This window comes from Xenopus laevis, chromosome 2L, assembly GCF_017654675.1.
Source record: "Xenopus laevis strain J_2021 chromosome 2L, Xenopus_laevis_v10.1, whole genome shotgun sequence".
Classification (NCBI taxonomy): domain Eukaryota; kingdom Metazoa; phylum Chordata; class Amphibia; order Anura; family Pipidae; genus Xenopus; species Xenopus laevis.
Genome location: NC_054373.1, coordinates 3171561 through 3199221, shown reverse-complemented (window position 1 = coordinate 3199221; position 27661 = coordinate 3171561). Strand labels below are relative to the sequence as shown.

The window sequence follows — 27661 nt, the reverse complement described above, 5'->3', positions numbered from 1 at the left end:
TCTTCATACTATTTTTTATCATATTGATTTTTATGGTTTATTGTGAAAACCAAATAAAATATTTCAAACCAAAAAACACTAGTGAAAAGTAAAAAGGCCCAACAAGTAAGGGAGCCTGAGCAAATGAGTCTGAGCAAACGAGCAAGGGAGCCTGAGCATCTGAAAGAGCAGAATGTGACCAGTCTATAATAACGAGACAGACTTTAGGCGACATTTACATTTTATTGATCAGCGACTTACAGACACGGCAGAGATTTATTTGCGACAGTGAATATTATGTGACCATCGTCCAATTGTCCGGGAGGAAGATCCACGAGTCATTTATATAAAATTTACGAGGGAAAAAAAGCGCCAGAGACTGGCGGGTGTCACAGCTCTTCCCTCACTGTGGGGGCGACTCCCGAGGGCCCAACTGGGGGGGGGGGACACACTGTGTTGGTTGAAGGTTGAGGCTTTTGTATAAAAGAAATAGGAAATTATGAAAACAGGTTTGTAATGATAAAATGTGGGTGCAAATGGGACAGGCTGTGGCCCCAGCAGATGGGGGGGGGCGGCTTCCAGCTCTCAGGAGTTTTGTTTTCGGATGAGCTCTGCCAGGGCCTTTATCTCCCCGTCCCTCAGAGCTGCCCGTATGGAGCTGAAGAAGCTGAAATAATGTTGGAAGTTGTGAATCATGAGCAGAATCCCGGCCAGCAGCTCCTTTGCCATGAGAAGATGGTGCACGTAGGCCCGGCTGTGGTTCCGGCAGCAGTAGCAGGTGCAGCCCTCCAGCAGAGGCCCGAAATCTTCCCGGAACCTGAAGGGAAACGGCAACGGGGAGAGAGTCATGTGATGCAAATACACAACCAGATCAATGAATAGGAACAGAAGTAAAGCAACGTCTCACTGCTGCGCTAACCCTGCTGCATTAGGGTTTAACTGTGACCCTCACAGCTACACAACCTGCGCTACAGTCTCAATAGACAATGTGAGATTCACAACCAGTCAGTGGACTCACCTCTTCTCCTTTAGGCAGATTTCAAATGGGGTCATTTCTGCCTGATCCGCGTCTGGTTCCTCAATCTCTGCTCCCACGTCCCCATTCCTCTCGGTGTCACTCGTTTCACTTTTCTCTAGAACTGCAGGAAAGTGTCGCTCAGCAAGGGACCCACATACCCAGCCTGTCCCAACCCAATATCTATTGGCCAGTCCAGCAGGAACAGCCAAACATGTGTCCTCCCTGCCCAACACACAATCTCTTTATCCACATTTCCTAATTCTCCCATTACACCCACATCTAATAGGTCTATATCTTTACGGGCTGCACAGTCTCAGCAGGTTCAGGGTTTATTTCTAAAGGCGGGTGAATGGGTTGGTGGACTGGGGCTACTTACTAATTGGCTTCCTCAACCCAACAAGATTGTTTTCCTGCTGCAAACAAGCCAACCAAGCTGTGTGCCGGGAGCTGCAGAACAAGTTGGAGCCTCGCGATGGAATCGATTGAAATCTATTAGTTGAATGTAGAAAGTGTGGGGACAGCTCTCTGAGCCAATCACTCCCTCATTTTAGATTTGTTTTATTTCTATTGAGGAAGAAACTGAATTCATTGGATACATTTTGTGAAGGTGACCTGTCCCTTTAACTCCACTGCACAAAAACAACATGGGGAACGGGCCCCTTTTCTCCTTTGAGAGGCACCTGCAGTTTCGGGGTCCGGCCGATGGCAGTGAGTGAATATCAGGGCGCAGCCTCGCTCCGTCACTTGGTAGGGGAAGCAGCTGTCAAACAGGTCGACCCCCCTCTGGATGAACTCGAGAACCTCGTCCGGTCGCCCCACGCCGTGAATGAACCTGACACGATTGAAAATATTATAATTATTAGAATATGCGTCTTAAACTCTCTGACCCCAATACTGTACAGCAAGAGGTTAAAGAGTCCCCTTGATCCCCCTTTGTGTCTGTGGATACGAGGGAGCGAGAGGCGGAGCTTTCAGTAACGGGACTCACCTTGGCTTGTCCTCAGGCAGCTCCGCAGTGACGGCAGAAACCAGAGAAAGTTTGGCCTCATTCCTCGCTGAGATCCCATGAAACCCGTCCAGAAGGAACCCCCCCACTGGCCTCTTGGCCGTCTCCCGGGCCGACCTCAGTCTCTCGTCCAGCAGATCCCCCCCCTCCACTGCACCAATCAGAACACACGGCTTCAGCTCCTGGGAGGAGGGAACAGAACATCATGAAGTTCCTGCAAATACAGAGAATCTAAAGACAAAGTATCAATGAGAAGCTGATGGATCGGCTGGAGCCTGACGCAACTCTACTTCTATTACACTGTTGTCACTGGGCCGGTGAGGGCAGATCCAGAATTATTAATTCATTGGTATCAGTAGAAATTCATTTCAACTCTACTCTGTGTCCTTACAGGTCAGGAGAATATTCTGAGTTACTGAACCCAAACGTCTGTCCTCCTGTAGGACCAATGGCACCAGCAGCTCTTCCCCAGGTCTGTGTCTATAGATACATATAATATACACTATATACACATTATATATACATTATATACATTATACTTAGTTATATAGTTATGTCCCAAATGAATCCCAGTGGACACACAAACTATATATCCCCATATCTATACTAACTATAGAGTTTAGTATCACAATAGCCTTTGTATTATGTCTGTCCAAGAAATCATCCAAGTCCCTCTTATAGTCATTAACTGAATCATCACCCGGCAGTGCATTCCCCAACCTCACTGTCCTCACTGTGATGAACCCCCTACTCTGTTCCTTTAAATGAAACTTCTTTTCCTCTAGTCTGAAGGGGAGGCCTCTGGTACGTGATTCTCTTTATGGGTAAAAAGGTCCCCTGCTATTTGTCTATAATGTCCTCTAATGTACTTGTAAAGTCTAATCATGTCCCCTCACAAGCGCCTTTTTTCCCCCAGAGAAAACAACCCCAACCCTGTCAGTCTCCCCTCATAATTTAACTCTTCCCTCCCTCTAACCAGTTTAGTTGCACTTAGTCTCTGCACTCTCTCCAGCTCATTTATATCCCTCTTAAGGACTGGAGTCCAAAACTGCCCCCATACTCCAGATGAGGCCTCACCAGGGACCTATAAAGAGACATAATTATGTTTCATCCCTTGAGTTAATGCCCTTTTTTATACAAGAACTTTATTTGCTTTAGTAGCCACAGAATGACACTGCCCAGAATTAGACAACTTGTTATCTACAAAGACCCCCAGATCCTTCTCATTTAAGGAAACTCCCAACACACTGCCATTTAGTGTAGAACTTGCATTTATATTATTTTTGCCAAAGTGCATAACCTGCATTTATCAACATTGAACCTCATTTTCCAGTTTGCTGCCCAGTTTTCCAGTTTAGACAAATCACTGTGCAAAGTGGCAGCATCCTGCATGGAACCTATAGTTCTGCACAATTTAGTCTCATCTGCAAAAATAGAAACAGTACTTTCAATGGCCACCTCCAGGTCATTAATAAACAAGTTGAAAAGCAAGGGACCTAGTACAGAGCCCTGCGGTACTCCACTAACAACACTGGTCCAATTAGAAAATCTTCCATTTAACCCACTCTGTGTAGTCTATCTTTTAGCCAGTTCTCTATCCAGGTACAAATACTATGTTCCAGGCCAACATTCCTTCATTTAACCAGTAACCTTCTGTGTGACACTGTATCAAATGCTTTAGCAAAGTCTAAGTAAATCACATCCACTGCCATCCCAGAATCAAGGTCCCTGCTCACATTCTCATAAAAAGAAATTAATTTAGTCTGGCAAGATCTATTACATATAAAACCATGCTGGCACAAACTCATAGTATTATGATTTGCTATGAAGTCCAGTATCTTATCCTTTAATAACTCTTCAAAAAGTTTTCCTACCACTGACGTCAGACTAACTGGCCTATAGTTTTGAGGCTGAGAACAGGATCCTTTTTTGAATAGAGGCACCACATTAGCAATTCACCAGTCTCTCGGCACTATGCCAGATCTCAATGAATCCTGAAAAATTAAGTAAAGAGGTTTGGCAATCACAGAGCTAAGCTCGCTAAGTATGGATGACCTTTTGTTTTGACCTTTGTTTATCTTAAAAGAACAGTAACACTAAAAATTGAAAGTGTTTTAAAGTAATGAAAATATTATGTAGTGTTGCCCTGCACTGGTAAAACTGATGTGTTTACTTCAGAAACACTACTATAGTTTATATAAACAAGCTTCTGTGTAGCCATAGGGGCAGCCATTCAAGCACAGGATACACATTAGATAACAGATAAGTACTACTATAGTTTATATAAACAAGCTGCTGTGTAGCCATGGGGGCAGCCATTCAAGCACAGGATACACAGTTGATAACAGATAAGTACTACTATAGTTTATATAAACAAGCTGCTGTGTAGCCATGGGGGCAGCCATTCAAGCACAGGATACACAGTAGATAACAGATAAGTACTACTATAGTTTATATAAACAAGCTGCTGTGTAGCCATGGGGGCAGCCATTCAAGCACAGGATACACAGTAGATAACAGATAAGTACTACTATAGTTTATATAAACAAGCTGCTGTGTAGCCATGGGGCAGCCATTCAAGCACAGGATACACAGTAGATAACAGATAAGTACTACTATAGTTCATATAAACAAGTTGCTGTGTAGCCATGGCGGGAATTGAAAGAAAGTCTATATGGCACAGGTTAAATAGTGGATAACAGATAACACCATTATGTTCTACAGAGTTTATCTGCTGTGTAACCTAAGCCTTTCTCTCCTGCTGCTACACAGCTTGTTTATATAAACTATAGCAGTGTTTCTAAAGCAACAAAGCGGTTTTTTACCAGTGCAGGGCAACACTGCATTATATTTTTATTACTTTAAAACACTTTCAGTTTTTTTATTTTACGTTTATTTTATTTTTTTAACATGTTCTAGTCTCTTTTGCATTTCCTCATGTGTGAACCATCCATCATTAGTTGTATTACTAGAATTGGGACTATTAAGAAGGAAACCTTCATTAACGAGTTCCTCATTTGTGTAGACATATGAAAAATAACAGTTTAGAATCTCTGCTGTTTCTCTGTTCTCATCAACCAGCTGACCTCCCTCTAATTAAAGGTCCCATCCTTTCCTGCTCCGTTTTTTTTACTATTTCCATATTTAAAAAACAATTTGAGGTTCATTTTACGCCTCACTGCAATAGCCTTTTCCATATTGATTTTAGCTTGCTAATTACTAAACACTATCAGACAAGCTGGGCAGACTCATTTAGAGGAGACGGTTATAAGTGACTGGCTAAGAGGGGTCTCTTCCCAGTGTGACTGTCCGAGATTTCTGTCGGCCCAGGGTTTTTATTTAGGAAGCCAATATTTTTCCCACCAAAACCACAGCCCTGAAACGACGGGACACAAGTTAAGATCCAGTGTGGGATCCGCTCACCTCGTGCTCAGACACAAGCTGAAGACATTCGTCCAAAAACACCAGAGAGCGATCGACAGATTTCTTAATCCTCTTCCTGGAGTTCCCTCCGGGCGTCACTTCCCCATCGGAGAGACACTGGAACCAGTCTGGCCGCAGGACCCGCTGAGCAGAAATAAACTTCTGGGTCGTCATTTCAATTCGGCCACCGGACCCCCAAAGTGACACAGCCTGATGGAACCACAAAGGAAGACAATGAGCAAATGGAATGTTTAGGAGATGCTGGAATCATTTTACCCCCACCCATTGGTTACAGACTCCCCCGCTACCATCAGTGCTCTGGTCCAAACTTCCTGCTCCTCCCCCCTCCCCATAAGCTTCCATCAGTGTTCTAGTCCCAGACTCTCTGCTCCTCTCCCTGTAAACTGCCATGAGAATGTTTAAGCCCCACCCACTGCTTGAGTTATATACAGCCTGTCCCTCCCTCCTCTAAGCTTCATCATAGTGTTCTAGCTGCACCCACTGATTGAATCACAGACTCCCTGCAAGATTCCATCAGTATTCTAGTCCCTCCCACTGCTTGAGTCCCAGACTCCCTGCCCCTGTAAGATTCCATCAGTGTGTTCTAACCCCACTCACTACTTGTCACAGACTCCCTGCCCCTCTCCCTGAAAACTGCCAGAGTATTCTAGTCCCACCCACTGCTTGAGTCCCAGACTCTTTGCCCCTCCCCCTGTAAGATTCAATCAGAGTGTTCTAACTCCACCTACTGCTTGAATCCCAGACTCCCTGTAAGCTGCCATCATTGTTCTAACTCCACCCACTGAAGAGGCCCAGACTCCCTGCCCCTCCCTCTTGTAAACTGCCATCAGTTATAGTTCTCCTGCCCCTCCCACTGTACCTCTAGCCAAGCTCTTCTCTCTAGTGATGTGCGGGCCGTCCCGCGGGTCGGGTGGGTTAGGTCCGACCCCTGGACGAAATGCACGACCTAGTACTGCCGGCTTCTGGCGCCAGAATTTATAGACTTCCGCCTGCCCTGCCCCTTTTGTGACGTCACTGCGGGGCAGGTGCTGGTCTATAAATAAAGGGGAGCAGCGGGCCCGGGTCGGATGTGGGTAGGGAGCGGGCGGGTTAGGGTCGGGTGCGGGTCGAGAAATTGTACATCACTACTTCTCTCCTTTTCTATTCTATATATCTTGAAATATGGAAAATACAGGGATGGTGGAACATACCATTGTTCCTCTGTTGGGGGGGGTGTTACATTCCAATACTGTGCCCCAACTGGTCGAAGCTTATTACCAGAATGTGGAAAGTCTTGGCCGAGATACTTATAAGCATTAGTGGTTGATATACACAGAGTATCTGGGCAGCTGTGCAGGGTCAGTAGATGTGGGTTACCTTGTTAGTGTTGTATCCGGTGGGACAGGGTGATACTGGGTCGTGGGTCGAGCAGTAGAACACGGCATCCGGCAGACCTGAGTAACACGAGAGAAAAACAAACCCCGTTGAATTGTGAGCTCTTTTCCTGCCGAACATGAATTTGCAAACACTTTCCAACCACAAACCACTATGAGCTCTGACTCTATCTCTGGCCCATGTCTGCTAAGCCCCATTATCCACCAGCACTCGCCCCTCTACATGACATTTATCTGCCCGGCATAGAAACACCAGGGTCACAAAAAGGGGGATTTGGATGTAGTTCCCCTTTAAATTATCAAATGAGTAACAGACACGAGTTTATAAACAGGACAGTTTTGTTGGGTGAGTTTCCTGTGAGGTTTCGGTGGACTCTGAGAGAGAGAGAGAGAGAGAGAGAGAGAGAGAGAGAGAGAGAGAGAGAGAGAGAGAGAGAGAGAGAGAGAGAGAGAGAACGAATTGTAAACTCACCAAAACTGACACTTAATGCAACCGAGTTCCTTTATTATTTTAACTCTGAACCAAATCTCCTTTCTCCCCCCACATTTGCAACCAGTCTGCTCCCTGCAAGTGTCACGGGATGGTTCACCTTTCATTATGTTATAGAATGACTAATTCCAAGAAACGTATCAATTGGGCTTCATTATTTATTTGTTATGGTTTTGGAATTATTTGCCTTCTTATTCTGACTCTTTCCAGCTTTTAAACGGAGGTCGCTGACCCCATCTAAAAACAAATGCTGTGTAAGGCTACAAATGTATTGTTATTGTTACTTTTTATTCGTCATCTTTCTATTCAGGCCTTTCCTATTCCTATTCCAGTCTCATATTCAAATCAATGCATGGTTGCTAGGGGAATTTGGGCCCTAGCAACCAGATGGCTGAAATTACAAGCTGGAGAGCTGCTGAATAAAAACCTAAATAACTCAAAAACCACAAATAATAAAAAATGAAAACTAATTACAAATTGTCTCAGAATATCCCTCTCTACCTCATACTGACAGTTAATTTAAAGGTGAACATGAACTCACGGTGCTGATACAATCATCTCTCTGGGACCCTCTAGTGGTGGATGACAGAAGTACAAGTACAGAACACTAGTCCAGTTATAGGGTCGCACCCAGCTCAGTAGATTGGGGCACATCAGCTGCACTGACTCCTCAATTCTCACTCATTCTAACTCAACGCCCGGGTATTTATCAGCCCAATAAACTCACCTGCAAACTTGCCAATTCCCTCCTTATATTCCTCCAGCACCTCCTGATGTTCCGCTCTGTGGGAGAGACACACAATGTGCTCCAGTGTGACGTATACAAACACACAATACATTATATATTGGGGCACTTACAGAGTGGAGAGAGTGATGTGGGTGACGGCCGGGACACCTTCAATAGTCTGCAGAGTATCGTGGGTGAGATGGGGCGGGGACGCGGTTTTCGTGTACAACAAACAACCTGGTACTTCCAATGTCTTGTCCCCATTCCGCCCAAAGTTACTAATGACCCCAAGTCTGGCGCCGCTAGTGACTTTACTGAGACTCAACTTCATTATAGAGAATTCCTGCAGAAATAGATCAGCATAGAAATCAGTTACAGCTCAGCCTGCCCAGTGCATTTCCCATGAGTCCCTATATAAAGGGGAATGTTGGGGGGGATACACATAATGTGGGGGTACAGAGATCTCAGTGCATTTCCCATGAGTCCCTATATAAAGGGGAATGTTGGGGGGGATACACATAATGTGGGGGTACAGAGATCTCAGTGCATTTCCCATGAGTCCCTATATAAAGGGGAATGTTGGGGGGGATACACATAATGTGGGGGTACAGAGATCTCAGTGCATTTCCCATGAGTCCCTATATAAAGGGGAATGTTGGGGGGGATACACATAATGTGGGGGTACAGAGATCTCAGTGCATTTCCCATGAGTCCCTATATAAAGGGGAATGTTGGGGGGGATACACATAATGTGGGGGTACAGAGATCTCAGTGCATTTCCCATGAGTCCCTATATAAAGGGGAATGTTGGGGGGGATACACATAATGTGGGGGTACAGAGATCTCAGTGCATTTCCCATGAGTCCCTATATAAAGGGGAATGTTGGGGGGGATACACATAATGTGGGGGTACAGAGATCTCAGTACATTTCCCATAAGTCCCTATATAAAGGGGAATGTTGGGGGATACACATAATGTGGGGGTACAGAGATCTCAGTACATTTCCCATAAGTCCCTATATAAAGGGGAATGTTGGGGGGGATACACATAATGTGGGGGTACAGAGATCTCAGTAGATTTCCCATAAGTCCCTATATAAAGGGGAATGTTGGGGGGGATACACATAATGTGGGGGTACAGAGATCTCAGTAGATTTCCCATAAGTCCCTATATAAAGGGGAATGTTGGGGGATACACATAATGTAGGGGTACAGAGATCTCAGTACATTTCCCATAAGTCCCTATATAAAGGGGAATGTTGGGGGATTCAATTTAGGGGAATCATGGCAGGAGAGCTATGGCAGATTGAACAAGTTAAAGTCCATAAAGTTTAAGTACAACATATAACATATAACATATGACATATATCACATAACATACAACATATAACACTCACTCATTCCTCCCCTATTCCCACTCTCAGGTGTTTGACAATGTTTCCAGTCTCTAAAGCTTTACAAACTCCTAATCCTACAAACCTTATTCACATCACCCTCTCTGCCTCTCTCATGTGCCTCTGGAATTCACGGTCAATCTGCAATAAACTCTCAGCAGTCCATGATCTCTTTATATCCAAATCCCTTCACCTTCTTCACTGAAACATGGTTCTCTCCCCCTCAGACACGGCTTCACTTGTTGCCTCTGCTATGGAGGCTTCTCACTTAGTCACACTCCTACACCAGAGGGCCATCATGGCGGTGGGGTGGGATTTCTTCTCTCCCCAAATATAGGTTTCAAAATCTAACCACACCAACTTCTCTTTCCTGCACTTCTTTTGAAGTCCACAGCATATGTTTGTCTTCTCAATCTCTCTGCGTGTTGCTGTCATATATCGCCCCCTGGTCCCTACTCTACTTTGTTGGATCACTTTGCTGCCTGGCTTCCATACTTTCTCTCCAGTGAGACACCTGCTCTCATTTTAGGGGACTTCAACATCCCCACTGACAACTCTGCTTCTGCTGCCACCTCTAAACTTCTCTCTCTAACAACTTCATTTGGTCTCTCTCAGTGACTGACTCACTTACCCACTTTGAGGGTCATGCTCTTGACCTTATATTCTGCCACTCATGCTGCCCATCCAACTTAATTAACTCTCCCTACCCTCTGTCTGACCATCACCTACTCTCCTTTCCGATAACACTTTCACCTGCACATTCACAACCATCTCTCTCTACCCACACGTACAGAAACCTTAACGACTTTGATCCACAACAATTATCAACAATATCAGCACAATCCATCCCTCATATTAACAATCTTTCCTGCCCCAATATGGCAGCTTCTCTCTACAACGATGCCCTTTCAACAGCACTTGACTCCCTTGCACCTTCTAACACCGGTCACAGCCGACCAGCTAAACCCCAACCCTGACACACTGGTGTAACTCGGTACCTCTGAAGATGTAGTAGATCAGCTGAGCAACGGTGGAGAAAGTAACAAACTGATCCTGACTTCATCCACTTCAAATTCCTGCTCTCCTGCTATAACCGAGCTCTATCATTAGCCAAAGAACAGGACTTCTCTTCTTGTATTTCCACTCTGTCCTCTAAACCTCAGCGACTGTTTGTCACATTTAACTCACTCCTATGTTGGACAACAATCTCAGACCAACGTGCAGTCCACTCACATCTACTTTGCACTCCTTCACCCCTGCAACTCTAGATGAAGTTAGTAAACTTCTAGTCTCCTCAAAACCCACCACCTGCTCCCTTGACCCCATACCCTCTCGCCTCCTCCACCCAATCTCTGATACACTCTCTCCTGCACTTACCCACCTATTTAATCTTTCACTCTCTACTGGTACCTTTCCATCATTATACAAACAAGCACTAATCACTCCTATCCTCAAAAAACCTTCCCTTGATCCCAGCTCTCCCACTAACTATCGACCGGTCTCCCTTCTTCCATTCGCATCCAAATTACTAGAAAGGCTTGTTTACAAACGCCTGATCCAGCATCTCACTCACAACTCCCTCCTCGACCCCTTGCAATCTGGCTTCCGCCCATCACACTCGACTGAAACTGCCCTCACCAAAGTAACCAATGATCTTCTATTGGCAAAGTCTAAAGGTCACTATTCCATTCTAATCCTTCTAGATCTCTCTGCAGCCTTTGACACAGTTGACCACACACTCCTCCTTTAGTACACAGAGACCACGCGCACACTCAGGCCCTTCGTAGGATTACGCTGGTGCCCAAGACCTGAGGGAGACGGCACTCCCAATGGACCAATGTAAGAGAAAAAGGCCTGGCACACGGAGCAAGTTAAACCGGGGTCCTACCCCTGGTGTGTTTATTGCATCAAATGTTTGATGCAATAAACACACCAGGGGTAGGACCCCGGTTTAACTTGCTCCGTGTGCCAGGCCTTTTTCTCTTACACACACTCCCCCTTGACATTCTACACTCAGCTGCATTCGGGACACTGCTCTTTCATGGTTTACATCTTATCTGTCTGACCGTTCCTTTAAAGTTTCCTTCTCTAACTCTTCTTCTACTACTTTCCCACTCTCTGTTGGAGTTCCTCAAGGCTCTGTTCTTGGCCCCCTGCTGTTCTCGCTCTATACAAATTACTAGGAAAACGTATCCAGTAGTTTGGACTTCAGTATCACCTTTATGCTGGTGACACCCAACTCTACTTGTCTACTCCTGATCTTTCTAATTCTGTCCTTTCCCAAGTCACAGACTGTCTCTCTGCTGTCTCCTCCTGGATGTCACAGCGCCACCTGAAACTGAACCTTTCTAAAACAGAACTCATTATATTTCCTCCAAGATCTTCCCCTGTCCCTCAGATATCACTCACCGTAAACAACACCACCTTTCATTCCACCACACAGGCTGCCTAGGAGTCATCTTAGACTCTCATCTGTCTTTTTCACCACACATTCAAACACTTGCAAAATCTTGTCGTATTCAACTGCGCAACATTGCTCGAATACGACCATATCTCAGTTCAGAATCAATTAAAGGAGAAGGAAAGCTACAGAGGCGTTTTATTGCCAATAGATTAGCTGCAATAGTACAAGCTAGAATGCTTTATTTATTCTGTAGAATGTTTTACCATACCTGAGTAAACAGCTCTAGAAACTCTCTGTTTGTTTAGTATAGGAGCTGCAGTATTAACATGGTGTGACATCACTTCCTGCCTGAGTCTCTCCCTGCTCTGGGCTCAGATTACAGCAGAGAAGGGGGGGAGAGGAACAAACTGAGCATGCTCTTGCCCAGGGCAATGAGGTTTAAGATGAAAACAGGAAGTCTGATACAGAAGCCCATGAGTACACAATAGAAGGAAAGAAATTCAGTGTTTCTTTTGACAGGGGACTCAGAGCAGCACTTCTTTGGGGGTTTACTGGTATATTTAGATGGACCTTTCTGATAAGGCTTACTTAGTTTTAACATTTCCTTCTCCTTTAAAACACTGTTTCGGTCTCTCATCATCTCCCGCCTTGATTACTGCAACTTACTCCTCACAAGTATTCCAACAAGTCGCCTTTCACAATTCCAATCTGTTCTAAACGCGGCCGCTAGACTCATTCCTCTATCTCGCCGCTCAACATCAGCTGCTCCCATATGTATGTCCCTTCACTGGCTCCCAATCTCTTCTAGAATCAAATTCAAATTACTAACACTCACATTCAAGGCCCTTAATAATGAAACCCCTCCCTATATTTCATCTCTGATCGCCAAATACTCTCCTTCACGAAACCTTCGCTCTGCTTCTGATCTTCCCTCACTTCACTTCTTGTCTACAAGACTTCTCTCTGGCTCCTGCTTTTCTCTGGAACCCTCTGCCTCCAGCCGTCAGACTTTCCCCTTCTTTTCAAATGCTCCTTAAAGACCCACCTGTTTAAAGAAGCTTATTCAATGTACTTTAAAGGGGTGGTTCACCTTTAAGGTAACTTTTAGTTATAGAATGACCAATTCTAAGCAACTTTTCAATTGGTCTTTATTATTTATAGTTTTAGAGTTATTTACATTTTTCTTCTGACTCTTTGCAAATGAAAGAGCTGCTGAATAAAAAGCTAAATAAGTCAAAAACCTTAAATAATAATATGTACAGAATATCCCTCTCTACATCCTACTAACAGTTAATTTAAAGGAGAACAACTCGTTTAATGAATCAATAATTGCTGTAACATAAATCACAAATTGTTTTTAAAATGCCAATGTCTCAATTGTACCCCAACATGTGTAGGCCCCTCTAATTCTATTGTATCTGTGACCCTTGTTTGTTTTCCACCATTTATTCCCTGTTTGTTATAACTAAGGTAAAGCACTGTGTAACCTGTCGGCCCTATATAAATAAATGATGATGATACACATAACGTGGGATACAGAGATCTCAGTACATTTCACATGATCTAATCGTTACAAGTCCCCGTTCTGAGGCAAATGAAGTCGATAATTGCCCAAATAACCGGGACACGTTTCCCTGCTCTTCGCTTCCTGACATTACTCACGTGCAGCAGGGGAGACGGGCGCTCGGTTGCAACGTGTCTTGCCTTTACCAATCAGCGCCGAGAACGTCATTAAACAGCGTCAGGCTCTCTCCGTTCTCACGTGACATACACAGCTTCAGAAGGAACTCAGTCACCATAGATACAATGAACGCGACAACTTCCCGTAATGCATGCTGGGATATGTAGTGTACAAGCCCTTCTGGATCACGAAGCAATAGGAGGCCAGGACTACAAGTTCCGACAGCGCCAGGGCCACAAGTGTAACTCTGGAAAACAGATCTCAAGGAGCAGCTAGACTAGGAACAATCCTCTACAAACAATGGGAACATAACTTTTCTACGTCAGTCCCACATGCAGCTGCACAGTAACGTTTCCCTCTCTCTCTGCAACAGGAAGAGGAGTGCGGCGCCCAGGAATGACGTCACTTGAGGGGAAGTTAGATTCAGGCGGTACTAAAGGTAATATAAGTTGGACACCGGAAGTACCGCATTGGTTGCCATAGAGACGCATCCCTGTAGTTCTGTAAAGTTCTGTTTGGGCTGTCAGTGAGGAGAGGAAGGAGCCAAGTGGGACAAACTGCAGGGACAGACGCACAGCCCAGCGGGTAAGAAACCCATTGAGTCTAATTGTAAGTGAAGCCTTTCCTGCTGTCATACACAGGGGGCTCCTGCTGGGGACTTCAGCTGTGGGGGCAGGGAATAATAATAATATAATAATACTAATAATGGTGCAGCCCATTCACATCTGTGTCACAGACACACTGAAAGCTGTCAGCAAAGTCATACAGAGAAGGGACAATTCTAAATAAACCCTGGCCTGTCCCATTCCTCTCACCAAAACTTTCATTTCTTCTTTTTATTAACGATTTGACTCACTGGCAGTTATTATGCTTTTCACCCAAACAATTGGGTTTTTCTACGGCCTGTTCTGGTCTCAACTTTCTGTTCGTTTTTTAGGCTTGTGAAAGCCGAACAATAATCTGGCCAATATATAAAAGACAATGAAATACAACGATACTCACCTTGACTTGGCTTAGTTCTTATCAGGTGCAGTTCATTTCTTGTTATTAAAGAAACAGAAATAAGCAAATCAATCAAAAATAAGAAATCGTTTTGCTGTATTTCAGAGCTTTCTGGATAACTGATTTCTGTATAATAGATCCCATACCTGTAGTTAAAGGATTGGTCTTACTCATCGGGCAGAATAGATAGAAGTAGGGTTTCCAGCCATGTGGGTCTCAGTTTGTCAATTTTGACTATTCAAAACTTTGTCCCATTTAAAACATTGTGAAAACTGGACAGAAATCCAGCCAGTTCCATATAAGTGATGTAATAACCCTGACCCGGCATCATAACTCCATGACATCATCTCTGATGTCATCATGCCCACCTGAACATCACTGCTCCAATGCTCTCTGCCTCGCTCCCTTTGTTTGGGTTTAGCCACCGGCAAATATGGCAGCCCTAGTGCCATTCATTACTCTTTTATAAACTGCCTCTTGCTTTCCCTCTGCTTTTTCATCACATTCTCTTTTCTAATAGCAGCAAGTGGGACCAACATATCTATATATAGTGACCCCGACCCCATTCAGCCAATCGACCCTCCCCCAACCCAGTCGGCCCAGTCTGTCCCTGTAGTGAAATGAACAGAGACTGGTGTGACGTAGGACAGAAGAAGAAGAAGAGGTACAAAGTGGGATGTGAAAGAATGTTATGGAGAATTGGATAGGGATGCACCGACACCAGGATTTGGTTCAGGATTCGGCGTTTTTCAGCACTATTTGGATTCGGTCAAATCCTTGTAAATTGCCGAACAAAATCCTAATTTGCATATGCTAACTAGGGCGGGAAGGGACATCACGTGACTTTTTGTCACAAAACAAGGAAGCAAAAATGTTTTCCACTTTTTCCTTTCCAACCCCTAATCTGTATATTTAAATTAGGTTTTCGATTCAGTTTGGTATTCGGCCAAATCTTTAATGGAGGATTCAGGGATTGGGCCATAGAAACACATCCCTTTATAGTGGATTCGGTGCATCCCTAGAATGGAAACACCAAAGAAGTGAGGAGAAGTGGGTGATCCACTGGCAGAGCCGAGGCTGCGGGTGCAGAATAGATGAAGGAAAGTTTAAGAAAGAAAAAATAATATCTGGTATGTGAAGAAAAGTAAGAAAAGCAAGAAAAGCATGTAAGAGCTGAAATGGTGGACGAGGGAGAAAAGTGACAGTGGAGGAAAGCGGCAGAGAAAAGCAGGAGAAAATAGAAATCAGACAAAAGCAAGAACAACAAAAGAGAAAATGAGCAGAATTTTGCACTTGCTCATGTTTTTCTTTATCTGTATCTGATTCTGAGCAGTATGAGGGAGGGAGGAGTGAGAGAAGACTATTTTTTCATAAACTAATAATAGTTAAGTTCATTATTCTAGTGACAGTTCTCCTTTAACTTCTATATATAAGACTGGGCACAGGCCCTACATGCACAGAGATGTCAATGAAGTTTTGTTGAAACGATCTCCTCCTGTGTAGCTGCTCACTTTCCTATTCAGGCCACACCAGCCAGACCACACGTAATACTTAAACAATATAGGATAGGATGGAGCTGACAATCCGCAGGCTCTGCTGCAAAAAATTCCTTTATTATCACAACATGTTCCGGATCAGCATGGATCCTTTTTCAAGTGGAAAAGTTGAAAAAGGATCCATGCTGATCCGAAACATGTTGTGATAATAAAGGAATTTTTGCAGCACAGCCTGCGGATTGTCAGCTCCATCCTATCCTATATTGTTTAAGGCACAGAGATGTCATTGTACTGGGTGAGCAGTCCCGTTCTCCATTATGGCGACAGACTTATCCTTGTACCTGCAGTGTTGGTGAATAAAGAAACTTTTTGCAGCAGTACTTCTGCGCTTCATGGTATCTGTACCCACATTGGATTTAACCTGTAGAACCCCCTTATGTCTGTTCCTGTACCTGACATTATTGCCCCTCCCCCCCCAACCCTCATAACCATTAACACCAACAACCATTAACACCAATACATGACTGTTTTTATCAGGGTCCCTCTAAAGGACTGGAAGTAGCTGCCACTGATGTTGGGGGGAGCCAGGGATATGGCGGGGAGCAGCAGACCAGAGCTGTACCGATGGAAAAGGATGGAGAAGAAGCCCATCAGCAAGGTACACAGGCCAGTACAATACACAGGAAACATGGACCCAACACTGTGTCTGACAGGGAGTGTGGGGTGTAGGGAGGGATGGGAATGTGGGGTGTAGGGAGGGATGGGAGTGTGGGGTGTAGGGAGGGATGGGAGTGTGGGGTGTAGGGAGGGATGGGGGCATAGTATTCCACTCTATTTTATGCAAATGATTGCATGGTTGCTAGCAGAATTTGGATCCTAGCAACCAGATGGGGGCATAGTAGAGACCCTAGGATCTGAGGAGGTGCAGTATATTATGTAAAATACAGGGTGCTACATTGGACTGCTGGTTGGGGGAATTGAAGTTCAGTATGATGGAGCATATATTGGGGTGTATGACGTAGGATATATCAGTGCAGACTGCAGGTGAAATATTGAGGGGGAGGAGAGACTTCGAGGATATATTAGGGCACAATTTAAAAATGCTAAACTAGTAATAACTATCACTTTTTTTTTTCTCCAGCTAAAATTTGACTCTGACAATGTGGAGCATTGGATTAAGGTGGGTGTGTGAGGATGGATATGACACTTGCCCACTGCTAGTTACACCACTGGAGTCCACAGATTACTATGGGCGGTACCACGGGAATTGGCAATGTATAGTATGGCAGCCGGCAGTATGTGTTATATGGTCTGGGGGTATTAGTTCTGCATGTAAAGCCTTCCCCTCCTGTGCTCTCCTGCAATGTGGCAAGGCTTGTGCCTGTAAAGTGAAAATTCTACGTATTGAGGATATTTTAGCACTGGCTGAGCCGATTATCTGTATGGTCAGACATTAGTCCATTCATATTCTGTCTGTTATTGTAGAAAGTGGAGCAGGCCTCAGAGTTTGCGGTTGCTGAAGTTTTCTCCCATAAGAAACCCTCATCTCGTGGGCCGAGGCCTCCTGCTCTGGGCCTTGAATCAGCAGAGCAGCTTTATGATCATGATGATGCTTATGCTGAAGGTATGTTCATGTGACCCCCAGAATATTAGGGATCCTGCAGATGGGATGTAGGGGGAAGACTTGGGTCTGGCTCTTCTTTTCTATAGACGTCTGAGCTGATGAGTGCATTAAGATTCTGTCCAGTTTGGATCACATTTGTACCTATGAATGAGATATTAACACACCAAATGGATGTTTTTGGTCTTGTCTCGTTACTGCTGAATGCCCTGTCTGTTGAATGGAAGTTACTCTGTTTAATCCTTGGGCTGTTAGCAAAGAGGCTGTTTGGATCAAAACACCATGAAGTAACAACTGCTGCTTGCCATTCATTTGAACTGGGCAGTGCACTAAGTATTGCTCAGGAGTAAAAGTGTTCCTCAGTGATACCCACCTGCCAGTGCCATCCTGGGTGCCAACACCCTAAGGTACAGGATAATCAGTTTAGTACTGAGGTTCTGCTGCCCTTTTTGCTTTATACAAGAACTTTACTGTTTTGTTATCATTCCCACTCCAGCTCAGGACCTGCTAAGTGAGTGGCTGAACAATAAACTGAAGCTGGAATTGGCCAGTGATGAGGAAGAGGAGCCTTGTATGGACCATGCGGAGCTTACTGAGCAGAAGCAGCCGGCACCAGAGTTTGTAAAATACAACAGATTTGATGGTAGGTCTCAGTGTAGTAACCGGGTCATTTTAGGTTGGGTACTTAGTTCACTGCCTTTTTGGAGTCAGTACCAGCTCTCCTTTCCTTATTTACAGCGGACGTTTTTATTTTTTACTTACTACCAGGGCTGTAACAGTAAGTCCTGTGGACTGCAAACTGGTCCAAAGAATGTTGTGACAAAGGCAGGCCCACCCCCATGTTTAAATATTGTCTTAGCCTTCGGAATATCTGTAACTTTTGGCAACATGGCCAGTGCCGTTTCAAACCACTGACATCTTATTTCCCTTACATCTGAGTTTTATCACATTCCTGCATTTCATGTAACACCCCAATGTATTATAGATATCTTATTCTCTTTTAACTGCCGTTCCATAATGATGGCTGGGGCAAAAGCACACCCCGGAGATTTCCAGCTTGGCAGCAAAACACTCAGAAAAGCCCACCTAAAGAAGCCGTTCTACTTTTTCTAGATCTGTATCAGTACTTGGAGCAGGAAACAGACAGCACCACAACTCAAGATTTCCTACAGCAGCTTCTCCATAAGGAAGTGGTGGATTCTGGGATACTGGAAGGTCTCAAGAGTGGGTGGAGCAAACCCAAAAAGCAGAGGGACCCACGACTTACAATGGAACTGAGGCACCAGCAAGTGGGTGATGGAGTTGAGATGAATTATCTTAGCAGTGGAGTGCATAATATATAACAATACAGGCACTTCTTCCTCCTGCCATTTTCACCTTCCACTTGGCACTTCAGCTTTGTAATTGTGCATATTTATTTATTTATAATTACCCCCTTATGATTTACTGTATAGAAAAAATGTACACACAATGTTGTGTATACAAGTAGCACTGTGAATATAAAGATATATATATATATATATATATACATGGGTTCTTATCAGCACACCACTTCATTAGGTGAAGGAGAACCGGGCCAGACGCCAGCAGGAGCTGGAGAAGCAGAGACAAGAGAGGGCACTAAAGAAGGAGACTCTCTCCCAGGCTCAGCTGCTGGTGCAGGAGGAGAACAAGAACAAAGCTCTGAAGGCCAAGATGGAAGAGGAAGAAATCCAGAGGGAAGTAGTGAAGTTGCGCAAGGAAATGAATGAGCGCAGGAAGGCAATGGAGGAGGCAAGGAAACTGTAAGTAACCAATAAATAACAAAGTGGAACCAGTCTTAGGAAACACATGATTATAGAGGTTTATCATGATTCTACAATATGTTTTGTTTGCTAACAATCTGTCTGGCTTGCTTGGCAGTGAATGGAACAGGCTGCAGGCACAGAAAGCCTTGAAGGTGCGACATGCAGTCCTGCCAGCACAGCATGACTCCGAACGAGAGCAAGAGGAGAGGCGGAAGCTGGAGAAACAGGCCAGGATTGGAGAGATGCTGGGGCAGATTTATGCCGTGAATCGCAAGGTGCGAGATCCCCCTGTACCCACGCGTTTCACCTGAAACACTGACATATCTATTAGAGAACATAGAACCACTGGCCACACATCAGGTTTCTCATATATTAGCCACCATATATCACCTGCCGTCCTGGTGCAGTAACTTGATTATTTCTGAATCAATGCAGAATGTTTAATTAATTGTATTTAGTTTCTTATTTCAGTATGAGGAAGCTTCGATTAAATTTCCATTTTTGCGATGGTTCCCCTTTAAGAACGGGCAACTCAAGCCAAGGACCCTCATACACATGCTAAATGGGCAGTCCTCAAATAGAGATCACCTCATCTAAGTAGAAATCACCTAATCTAAGCAATAATAGAGTAGCATAGAGTTTAATCATTATGATTGATTATTTCAGCCCCTTATATGCAGACAATTTTTGTATAAGGCTTCCCAATTGGCAAACTAAATCTGTCTATGTATGGCATAGGTAATAGTCACACTGCAAACTAGAGCAAGGTTCTGGGGCAAAGTGAATGGGCACTTACTGCTTCTCTCCTGCCCACAGTGCCTCCAGGCACATTTCTCTTCCTGGTACAAACTGGTCCTGGAACGGAGAGTCAAGATGGGGAAGGCTAGAGCTCTTGCAGACTGGAAGCGACAGTTACGGGTGTTTCGGGCCTGGAGGGACTATGTCTGGTCCAGCAAGTTGAAACGAGAGACCCAGAAATTGGAAATGGACCTGAGAGATGAGAACAGGTATGAACAGTAGGACATGGAGCAGAATTGCTAGAATGATTGTGTTCCCTTCAATTGCCTGTACAGCATGCCCGTGAAATGTGACCCCTTCTTAGACCTATCTTATGTATCCAAAATCACAATCACTGCTGGGAGGGAATTCCAGAGCTTCACAGCTGTAAAAAGACATTTTGGCTTCTGTAGAAGGAGTCTAATGTCAAGGCATGACCTTGTGTCCTCTGAGGCACTTAAAGGGGAAGGAAACCTAGTTGGCGCAAAAACCCTCTCCCCCCTCCCGTGTGTTGCCCACCCTCCCTCCTCCCCCCCCTGGCCTACCCATCCCGCTGGGCAAATGCCCCTAACTTACTTACCCTTCTGCGCAGGTCCAGTCCAGGGAGTTCACAGACGACATCTTCTTCCACGTGATCTTCTTCCTGCTTTGAACGGCGTTTTGGCGCATGCGCAGTAGGAGCATTTCGCCGGTACGGATCTACTGCGCATGTGCCAAAAGTCACGATGTACTTTTGGCACATGCGCAGTAGATCGTGCTTAATTTGCATACAGCGCCAAATTGAAGTTACAATGTAGGGGGAAAGGAGGGTAGCCCCAAAAAAATCACCCTTAAAAAATTAAAAAATGTTTTTTGGGACTTAGAAAAATGTTAAACTTTTTTTGAAGCACTCCCTATCTACTCTATTGCACTTCGCCTGGTCTGAAGCGGCGAAAGAAGTCTGGCGTAAAAGGTAGAGTTCAGAATAATTCGCGCATCAGTGAATTTACGTAGTTACGTCCATTGCGCAAATTCGCCAGGCGTAAGGGTGCGAAGTCACACTAGCGAATTTACGCCATTTTGACGAATTAACGAAAATGCGCTACGCTTGCGCATTCACGCTAGCGTTAGGTGCTTCGTCGTTTAGTGAATTTGCCCCATAGAGTTTATAGGATTGTCCCCCTAGTTCATTAAAACCTAGTGATTATTTCCCCAGTAATGTGCCTTTAGTCCACTGTACAGTATCCTCACTATGAGACTTTGTATTAAAACTGGAAACAAGAGCAACCAGAGCTTTGGGATGTAAGTGTGACCACTAAGCAGATAAACCCCTCGTCATTCGTGTTACCCTCGGCAGTGCACAGTCCAGATTTATTATGCAGCTCTCAGACTGTTGGGGGGTCTCTGGTTCTTTCTGTAGAAAACAGCAGGCGGCACAAGAAAGTTACCGCAGGCGCATCTTGCGGCACTGCCTGGTGGAGTGGCAGCTCTGGAGTCGAGCAGAGAAAGAGAAGAGGGAGCTGGAGGCTCGGAAAGAAGAGACCAAGAGGAAAATGGCAGCTCTACTAGATGCAGCGTCTTCCCTTGGGGCCCCCAAAGAGCCGCTTGTAACTCACACGGGGAGCCCTGCAAACAGGGAGCAGAAGGTAAACCAGCAGCACTTGAGCTCATTTTGCCTTTGTCTCTTATACAGGGAGCAGCGTTATTCCTGTTACACCCTCCCCTCAGTCACATCGAATGTTACTAATAATGTAACCGTTGTATTTGTGCTAAATGTCATTATTTCACTTTAACTCCTGTACAAACGAGAAATGTTCTGTGTGTGTAGAATCCATCTCATGGACTTTGTTGGCCCCAGTGGGCACATCTGCTGGGCAATTTTATTTGTAGGAAGAGCAAAAAGCTGATTGGCTACTTGTTTTTAAAGGGATACTGTCATGGGAAAACATGTTTTTTTCCCAAAACACATTAGTTAATAGTGCTGCTCCAGCAGAATTCTGCACTCAAATCTGTTTTATAAAAGAGCAAACTGATTTTTTTATATTTAATTTTGAAATCTGACATGGGGCTAGACATATTGTCAGTTTTCCAGCTGCCCTCAGCCATGTGATTTGTGCTCTGATAAACTTCACTCACTCTTTACTGCTGTACTGCAAGTTGGAGTGATATCCCCCCCCAGCAGCCAAACAACAGAACAATGGGAAGGTAACCAGATAGCAGCTCCCTAACACAAGATAACAGCTGTCTGGTAGATCTCAGAACAACACTCAATAGTAAAATCCAGGTCCCACTGAGACACATTCAGTTACATTGAGTAGGAGAAACAACAGGCTGCCAGAAAGCAGTTCCATCCTAAAGTGCTGGCTCTTTCTGAAATCACATGACCAGGCAAAATGACTTGCGATGCACCTACACACCAATATTACAACTAAAAAAAAATACACTTGCTGGTTCAGGAATGACATTTTATATTGTTCAGTGAATTATTTGCAGTGTAAACAGTGTCATTTATAAATAAAAACTACAGCATGAAAATCATGACAGAATCCCTTTAATGTCTTAGAGATGATTGTTTGTTAAAGGGCACTTGTTGGATAAAAATGTTATCTCCGGTGCAGGTAACATAGTGCTGGCGGGGGGCTTTTTTTTTTTTTTTTTTAAAAACTGCTGTTATCCCCAACCGAAATGCAGGCTCTATTAGCCCACACTTTCTGCTGAGGATAACATTTTTACCCAACAGGTGCCCTTTAAACAGGCTCTTTCCTTTTGTTCGTGCAGGTGAGCAGCAGTAACACTGCAGTGAGTGCCCCTCAGACACCCATTACCTTAACCAAACACTGCCCAGCAGAGCCACCAAAGGCTCCCAAGCATGCCTGGCAAGTAACACTGGAACATGCAGCACTAACCCCTGAGGAGCTGCTCCAGCACCGGGCACAGGCATCCAGCTTGTCTCACAAACACCAGTCCGATGGGCCCACAAAAGTCGCTTCCTACGGGGAGAACTTTGAGCACCGGCACCATTTCCAGCAGCAGCTGATACAGGAACAAAGACGGCAACTTGAGGATCAGAAGCAAACGATTTTGGGGTTGATGGAGAATCAAAGACTTATAATAGCCAAGCAGGACAACATGCAAGCCACAGCCCTCACTGCTGCATTGTCCAACCCTATTCCCAATCCCAAGGAAACGCGCAGGAGAACAAGCAACTTTGGAACAGAGAAACCTTCAGCTGTGCAGCCTTTGGCCTCACCCAGGTAAAGACAACAGGTCCCGGTGCCATTGGCACGTCTATAACCAGCTCAAATCCCTCACTCCTATAAAAATTCCTACCCTGCAGGGTACATTTATGATGTAGGTTCAATAGCACAAAATGCCACCACACTCTGGTTGCTAAGTTTACTCATCCTGACAACCAAAGGTCCAATCAACAGCACCAGGTTGGACAGAGGGAGACTAGAGAGGTAATGGAAAAACACAGATACATAAAGTGAAGCTAAAGAAAAGAATCATTTACAATGTTCCAAAATTTAATGTGAAGGTGAATTTCATTGGCAGTTACCCCCAAATCCAATCAGAGAGCTGCTAGTAGAGTATAATTTATTGTTGTACAGAACAGACATCGGAGAGAGTGTTGCCAGGGTATAAGTGTGGGAGCCACGTGTATATGCGCCACAATGGGGATCAGGATACCTTTATTGCAGCTGATCTAGAAGTATTGCATCCACCACCTCACTTTAGCCAAGGTTGCACTGTTCCTTGTATCCTAAGTTTTCCTTTCTCCTGTGCCAGCCCTGATACCCGGATTTGGAGTCCTCCCCAGAGTACAGTGTCCAGCGGCAGAAGACCCACAGGCTTCCACACCAGCCCACACCCTGCCATCAAAGGTACAGCTCTGAGGGAGGGTGAGGTCAACCCTGGGTAAACTGTCTAGAATTTATCTCAACATCTACAGCATTTAAACTTCTCCATTCTATGGAGAGAACTTTGGGTCCTGAGTACTGTCTCTGTTCTTAGTTAGCACACCCCATAATGTCATAAGTACCCAGACACCTGCTTTTCCAACATCTCCCAACCCAAGGGAAGTAGCATGAACAGCCTATACTTTTCTGAGAAGGTTTCCACTAGATCCGGGATCTGGAACCTTGGCTCTCCAGCTGTTAATGGAACTACAAGTCCCACAATGCATTTGCCTTTAGACTCCTTCATTAGACTCCTTAATTGCATTGTGGGACTTGTAGTTCCTTAACAGCTGGAGAGCCAAGGTTGCAGATCCCTGCACTAGATGTTGGAACATTGTTATCTGTTGGGCTTTATATTTGTACAGTCTCCATTCATAATGTATATTACTGGGCATTCTGTAAACTTTAGCTGCAATACATGAATTTTGCTGCAATTCATGTATACATTCTGTAACCTTATACATAAAATAATAATGTTCCCCTTTTAGCCATGGAAGAGAGAGCCGCTCAGAGAGCAGAGAGAAGAAAAGAGATGGAAGAACTAAAACGTAAAAAAGAACAAGAGAAATTGGTGAGAATGATTAAAAACAGATTTATTTGTACAGAAAAGCTGACTATTCATGCACAGTCCAACAGAACTGCATTTGATGTGCGATATCCACTGTTATCTCTCTTCCTACAGGCTCAGATGAAGGCAGAGGAAGAGGAGCGACTGCAGAAGGAGGCGGCAGAGAAGGAAGCTCTCCTGGAGAGAAAGAGGGAAGAGAAGAGACTGCAGAAGCAGGTACCTGTCAGTGCAATTCACCTCGACCATTTGCTGGGAATGCAAAGTAACATTACACTGGTACCTGTTAATGCTACTGGGCCAGTCCATTTTCTGGGAAGGAAAGGTGCAGACATTCTCATGCACACAGAAAAGGATGAAGATGTTTGGAGCTCCCACATGCTCTTGGTACCCAGCAGGCCTGGCCGTGAAGAAGAAAAATGGAAAATACCATAGGATGGGATTGGTTCATTCTAAGATAGGCCACAGCTAGATAGGGTTCTTCTATCTATTGCTTCTTTTTGTATAAGGGTCAGGTTTGTATAAAATTCAATGGTTAATAATGCAGTGTGGCTGCCCTCTTCTGCGGTAACTATGATAAGGAGCGTGTATGTTCCTCCCCCACTCCAAATATACACAGGCAGGTTAACTGGCTCCTGAAAAACTGGGGACCTTAGATTGTAAGCTCACTGGGGCAGTGAATGATATTGATGGTCTGTAAAGCATTGTGGAATATGTTGGTGCTATAGAAATGAAGGATAATAACAATAATGATATCCATGTTTTGGACTTCTGGGCAGTTTACAGGACAGTTTGGTTGGTAAATTACAGCACTGCGCAATATGTTGGCACTCAACAAATACATGTTAATAATAAATATTCTGTTTATTATGATTATTATCTAAACTAAAGGGCTTTTCATCTTTTATTCCCAAGAAAGAGAAGGAAAGGCAGCTGAAGCTGCAGAAGGAGCAGGAGCAACTGGGACAAGCCAAGGCCCATTATGAGAAGATACTGCTGAGATCCTGGGGCCTGGAGCCCTGGAAGAGGCTGGTGACCCAGTCTAGACAGAACCTACAGGTAAGTGACAAGGGCGGAGTTATTTTCAATGGAATCCCCTCAGTGTATGTCAAGTATGGCAGGTGATTCGTTTGCAGCAGTTATTCAGGAGTTACTGAGAGAAAAGTTTGAAAGTCTATTAGGGTAGAACTACACAAGCAATTCTACCTGCGAGAGCATCAGTTCCGATGCGCTGAGATGAATCGCAGGCATCACGTCGGATGCGCCGAATCAAAGGTAAGTAATAGGAATGTCGGATGTTGTCGCTGCTTGCATCTGACTCGACACGACTGTCGGATGCGAGCGCTGCATGTTGCGTTTTCATCAGACAGTTGTGTTGTATGCAGCAGCGACAACGTCAGACGTTCCTATTACTTACCTTCGATTCGGCGCATCCCACGCAACACCTTCGATTCATCTCAGTGCGTCGGAACGGATGCTGTCGCAGGTGCTTGTGTCGCTCTACCCTAAAACTCTCCAGAAGCGCATTCATCTTTATAGTGTAGTTTGCCCCTGGATGCCTCTGATTGGATGTGGGAATGTATAGTTTGCTGCAGTTGATGGGATGCTTCTGATTGGATGTGGGAATGTATAGTTTGCTGCAGTTGATGGGATGCCTCTGATTGGATGTGGGAATGTATAGTTTGCTGCAGTTGATGGGATGCCTCTGATTGGATATGGGAATGTATAGTTTGCTGCAGTTGATGGGATGCCTCTGATTGGATGTGGGAATGTATAGTTTGCTGCAGTTGATAGGATGCCTCTGATTGGATATGGGAATGTATAGTTTGCTGCAGTTGATGGGATGCCTCTGATTGGATGTGGGAATGTATAGTTTGCTGCAGTTGATGGGATGCCTCTGATTGGATGTGGGAATGTATATTATGCTGCTGCTGTGGGTGCTGTATCTTGCTTGCATCTCTCTTTCCCATAATTAGAAGTGAAGCCAAGTTCTTTATGATGTGGCAAAGCTTGATAAATGAGGGGGATTATAAGAGGAGCTAAGAGGGAGGGGGGCACAGAAGTTATAAATCTCTTGTTCTTCCCCATTGGTGTAGAGGGCAGAGAGGCACCACAGCTCCATCATTCAGAGGCGATGCTTACTGGCCTGGCAACAAGAAGTGTCTGACATTGTGAGCGACAAGACGTCCAGGGCTGAGCGGCTGTGGGACAGGATACAGTTACGTAGGAGCTTCCAGCACTGGCGCAAGGTACGTACCTCACTCTTATTAGCAAATGGCCGGCTGCCATTTAGGGCTATTATGTTATGTTTCATTACTTTCTTAGCACTGAGAAAGCTGCATAGAATAGGCTGTTAATGCTGCAGTGTGTGCAAATACGGGGTGGAAGTCCTCTGAGCATCTTTGCAGTCAGGCCTCATTTTTTATGTTCTAAATATTTGTGTTCATGCCTGTTTTGGATTGCCTTCCTATTCTCCCTCTTTGTAACCTGGAATTTAAAATTAGGGATGCACCAAATTCAGTATTTGGGATTCAGCTGAATCCCCGAATCCTTGGTGAACGATTTGGCCGAATATCAAACCGAATCCTAATTTGTATATGCAAATTAGGGGCAGAAAAGGAAAAAGTGGAACGAATTCTTCTTTTGTGACAAAAAGTCACACGATTTCCCTACCCGCCCCTAATTTACATATGCAAATTAGGATTCGGTTTGGCCAGGCACAAGGATTCGGCCGAATCCCGAACCGGATTCGGTGCATCCCTATTTAAAATGTTTCCAGGTTGTTTGATTGTGAAGCAAGATTTTTGTTGTTCTTACGGCCTACTTCTATTCATAGTCTCACTTGCTAGTAATACAGTTTGTTTATATTGACTCTGCAGTACAAGGATTACCTGTCTGTCATGGAGGAGAGAGCAGCCCAGAGGTATAAGGCCTTTCTCCAGCGGAAGACATTTCTTGC

General features: G+C 44.6%; 2 protein-coding genes across 3 annotated transcripts in view; one reads left to right on the top strand and one right to left on the bottom strand.

The window, feature by feature from the left end:
* Positions 1 to 202: 202 nt before the first annotated feature.
* On the bottom strand, positions 203 to 13582 carry qtrt2.L (queuine tRNA-ribosyltransferase accessory subunit 2 L homeolog). The gene is given in 9 exon segments (NM_001093120.1): positions 203 to 796; positions 998 to 1118; positions 1678 to 1829; positions 1986 to 2185; positions 5427 to 5636; positions 6804 to 6880; positions 8038 to 8093; positions 8169 to 8380; positions 13498 to 13582. Coding segments are annotated over 8 exon segments (1248 nt in total). The 5' UTR covers positions 8369 to 8380; positions 13498 to 13582; the 3' UTR covers positions 203 to 564.
* A 384-nt stretch (positions 13583 to 13966) lies between these two features.
* The window catches only part of ccdc191.L (coiled-coil domain containing 191 L homeolog), a 14367-nt gene continuing 672 nt past the window's right edge, over positions 13967 to 27661 (top strand). Inside the window, exons 1-17 of one of the 2 annotated variants that reach the window (XM_018245823.2) lie at positions 13967 to 14101; positions 16552 to 16672; positions 17156 to 17194; positions 17500 to 17638; positions 18132 to 18278; positions 18749 to 18924; positions 19196 to 19419; positions 19538 to 19697; positions 20239 to 20429; positions 21599 to 21824; positions 22957 to 23432; positions 23968 to 24062; positions 24626 to 24708; positions 24820 to 24921; positions 25618 to 25761; positions 26799 to 26951; positions 27582 to 27661. The exon at positions 27582 to 27661 is cut by the window's right edge and continues 75 nt beyond it. In XM_018245823.2, the coding sequence (XP_018101312.1) occupies positions 16586 to 16672; positions 17156 to 17194; positions 17500 to 17638; positions 18132 to 18278; positions 18749 to 18924; positions 19196 to 19419; positions 19538 to 19697; positions 20239 to 20429; positions 21599 to 21824; positions 22957 to 23432; positions 23968 to 24062; positions 24626 to 24708; positions 24820 to 24921; positions 25618 to 25761; positions 26799 to 26951; positions 27582 to 27661 (2522 nt within the window). In that variant the 5' untranslated portion in view covers positions 13967 to 14101; positions 16552 to 16585. Of the gene's footprint in view, positions 14126 to 16551; positions 16673 to 17155; positions 17195 to 17499; positions 17639 to 18131; positions 18279 to 18748; positions 18925 to 19195; positions 19420 to 19537; positions 19698 to 20238; positions 20430 to 21598; positions 21825 to 22956; positions 23433 to 23967; positions 24063 to 24625; positions 24709 to 24819; positions 24922 to 25617; positions 25762 to 26798; positions 26952 to 27581 lie in introns of both variants that reach the window. The other variant, XM_018245824.2, reaches the window with a different exon arrangement.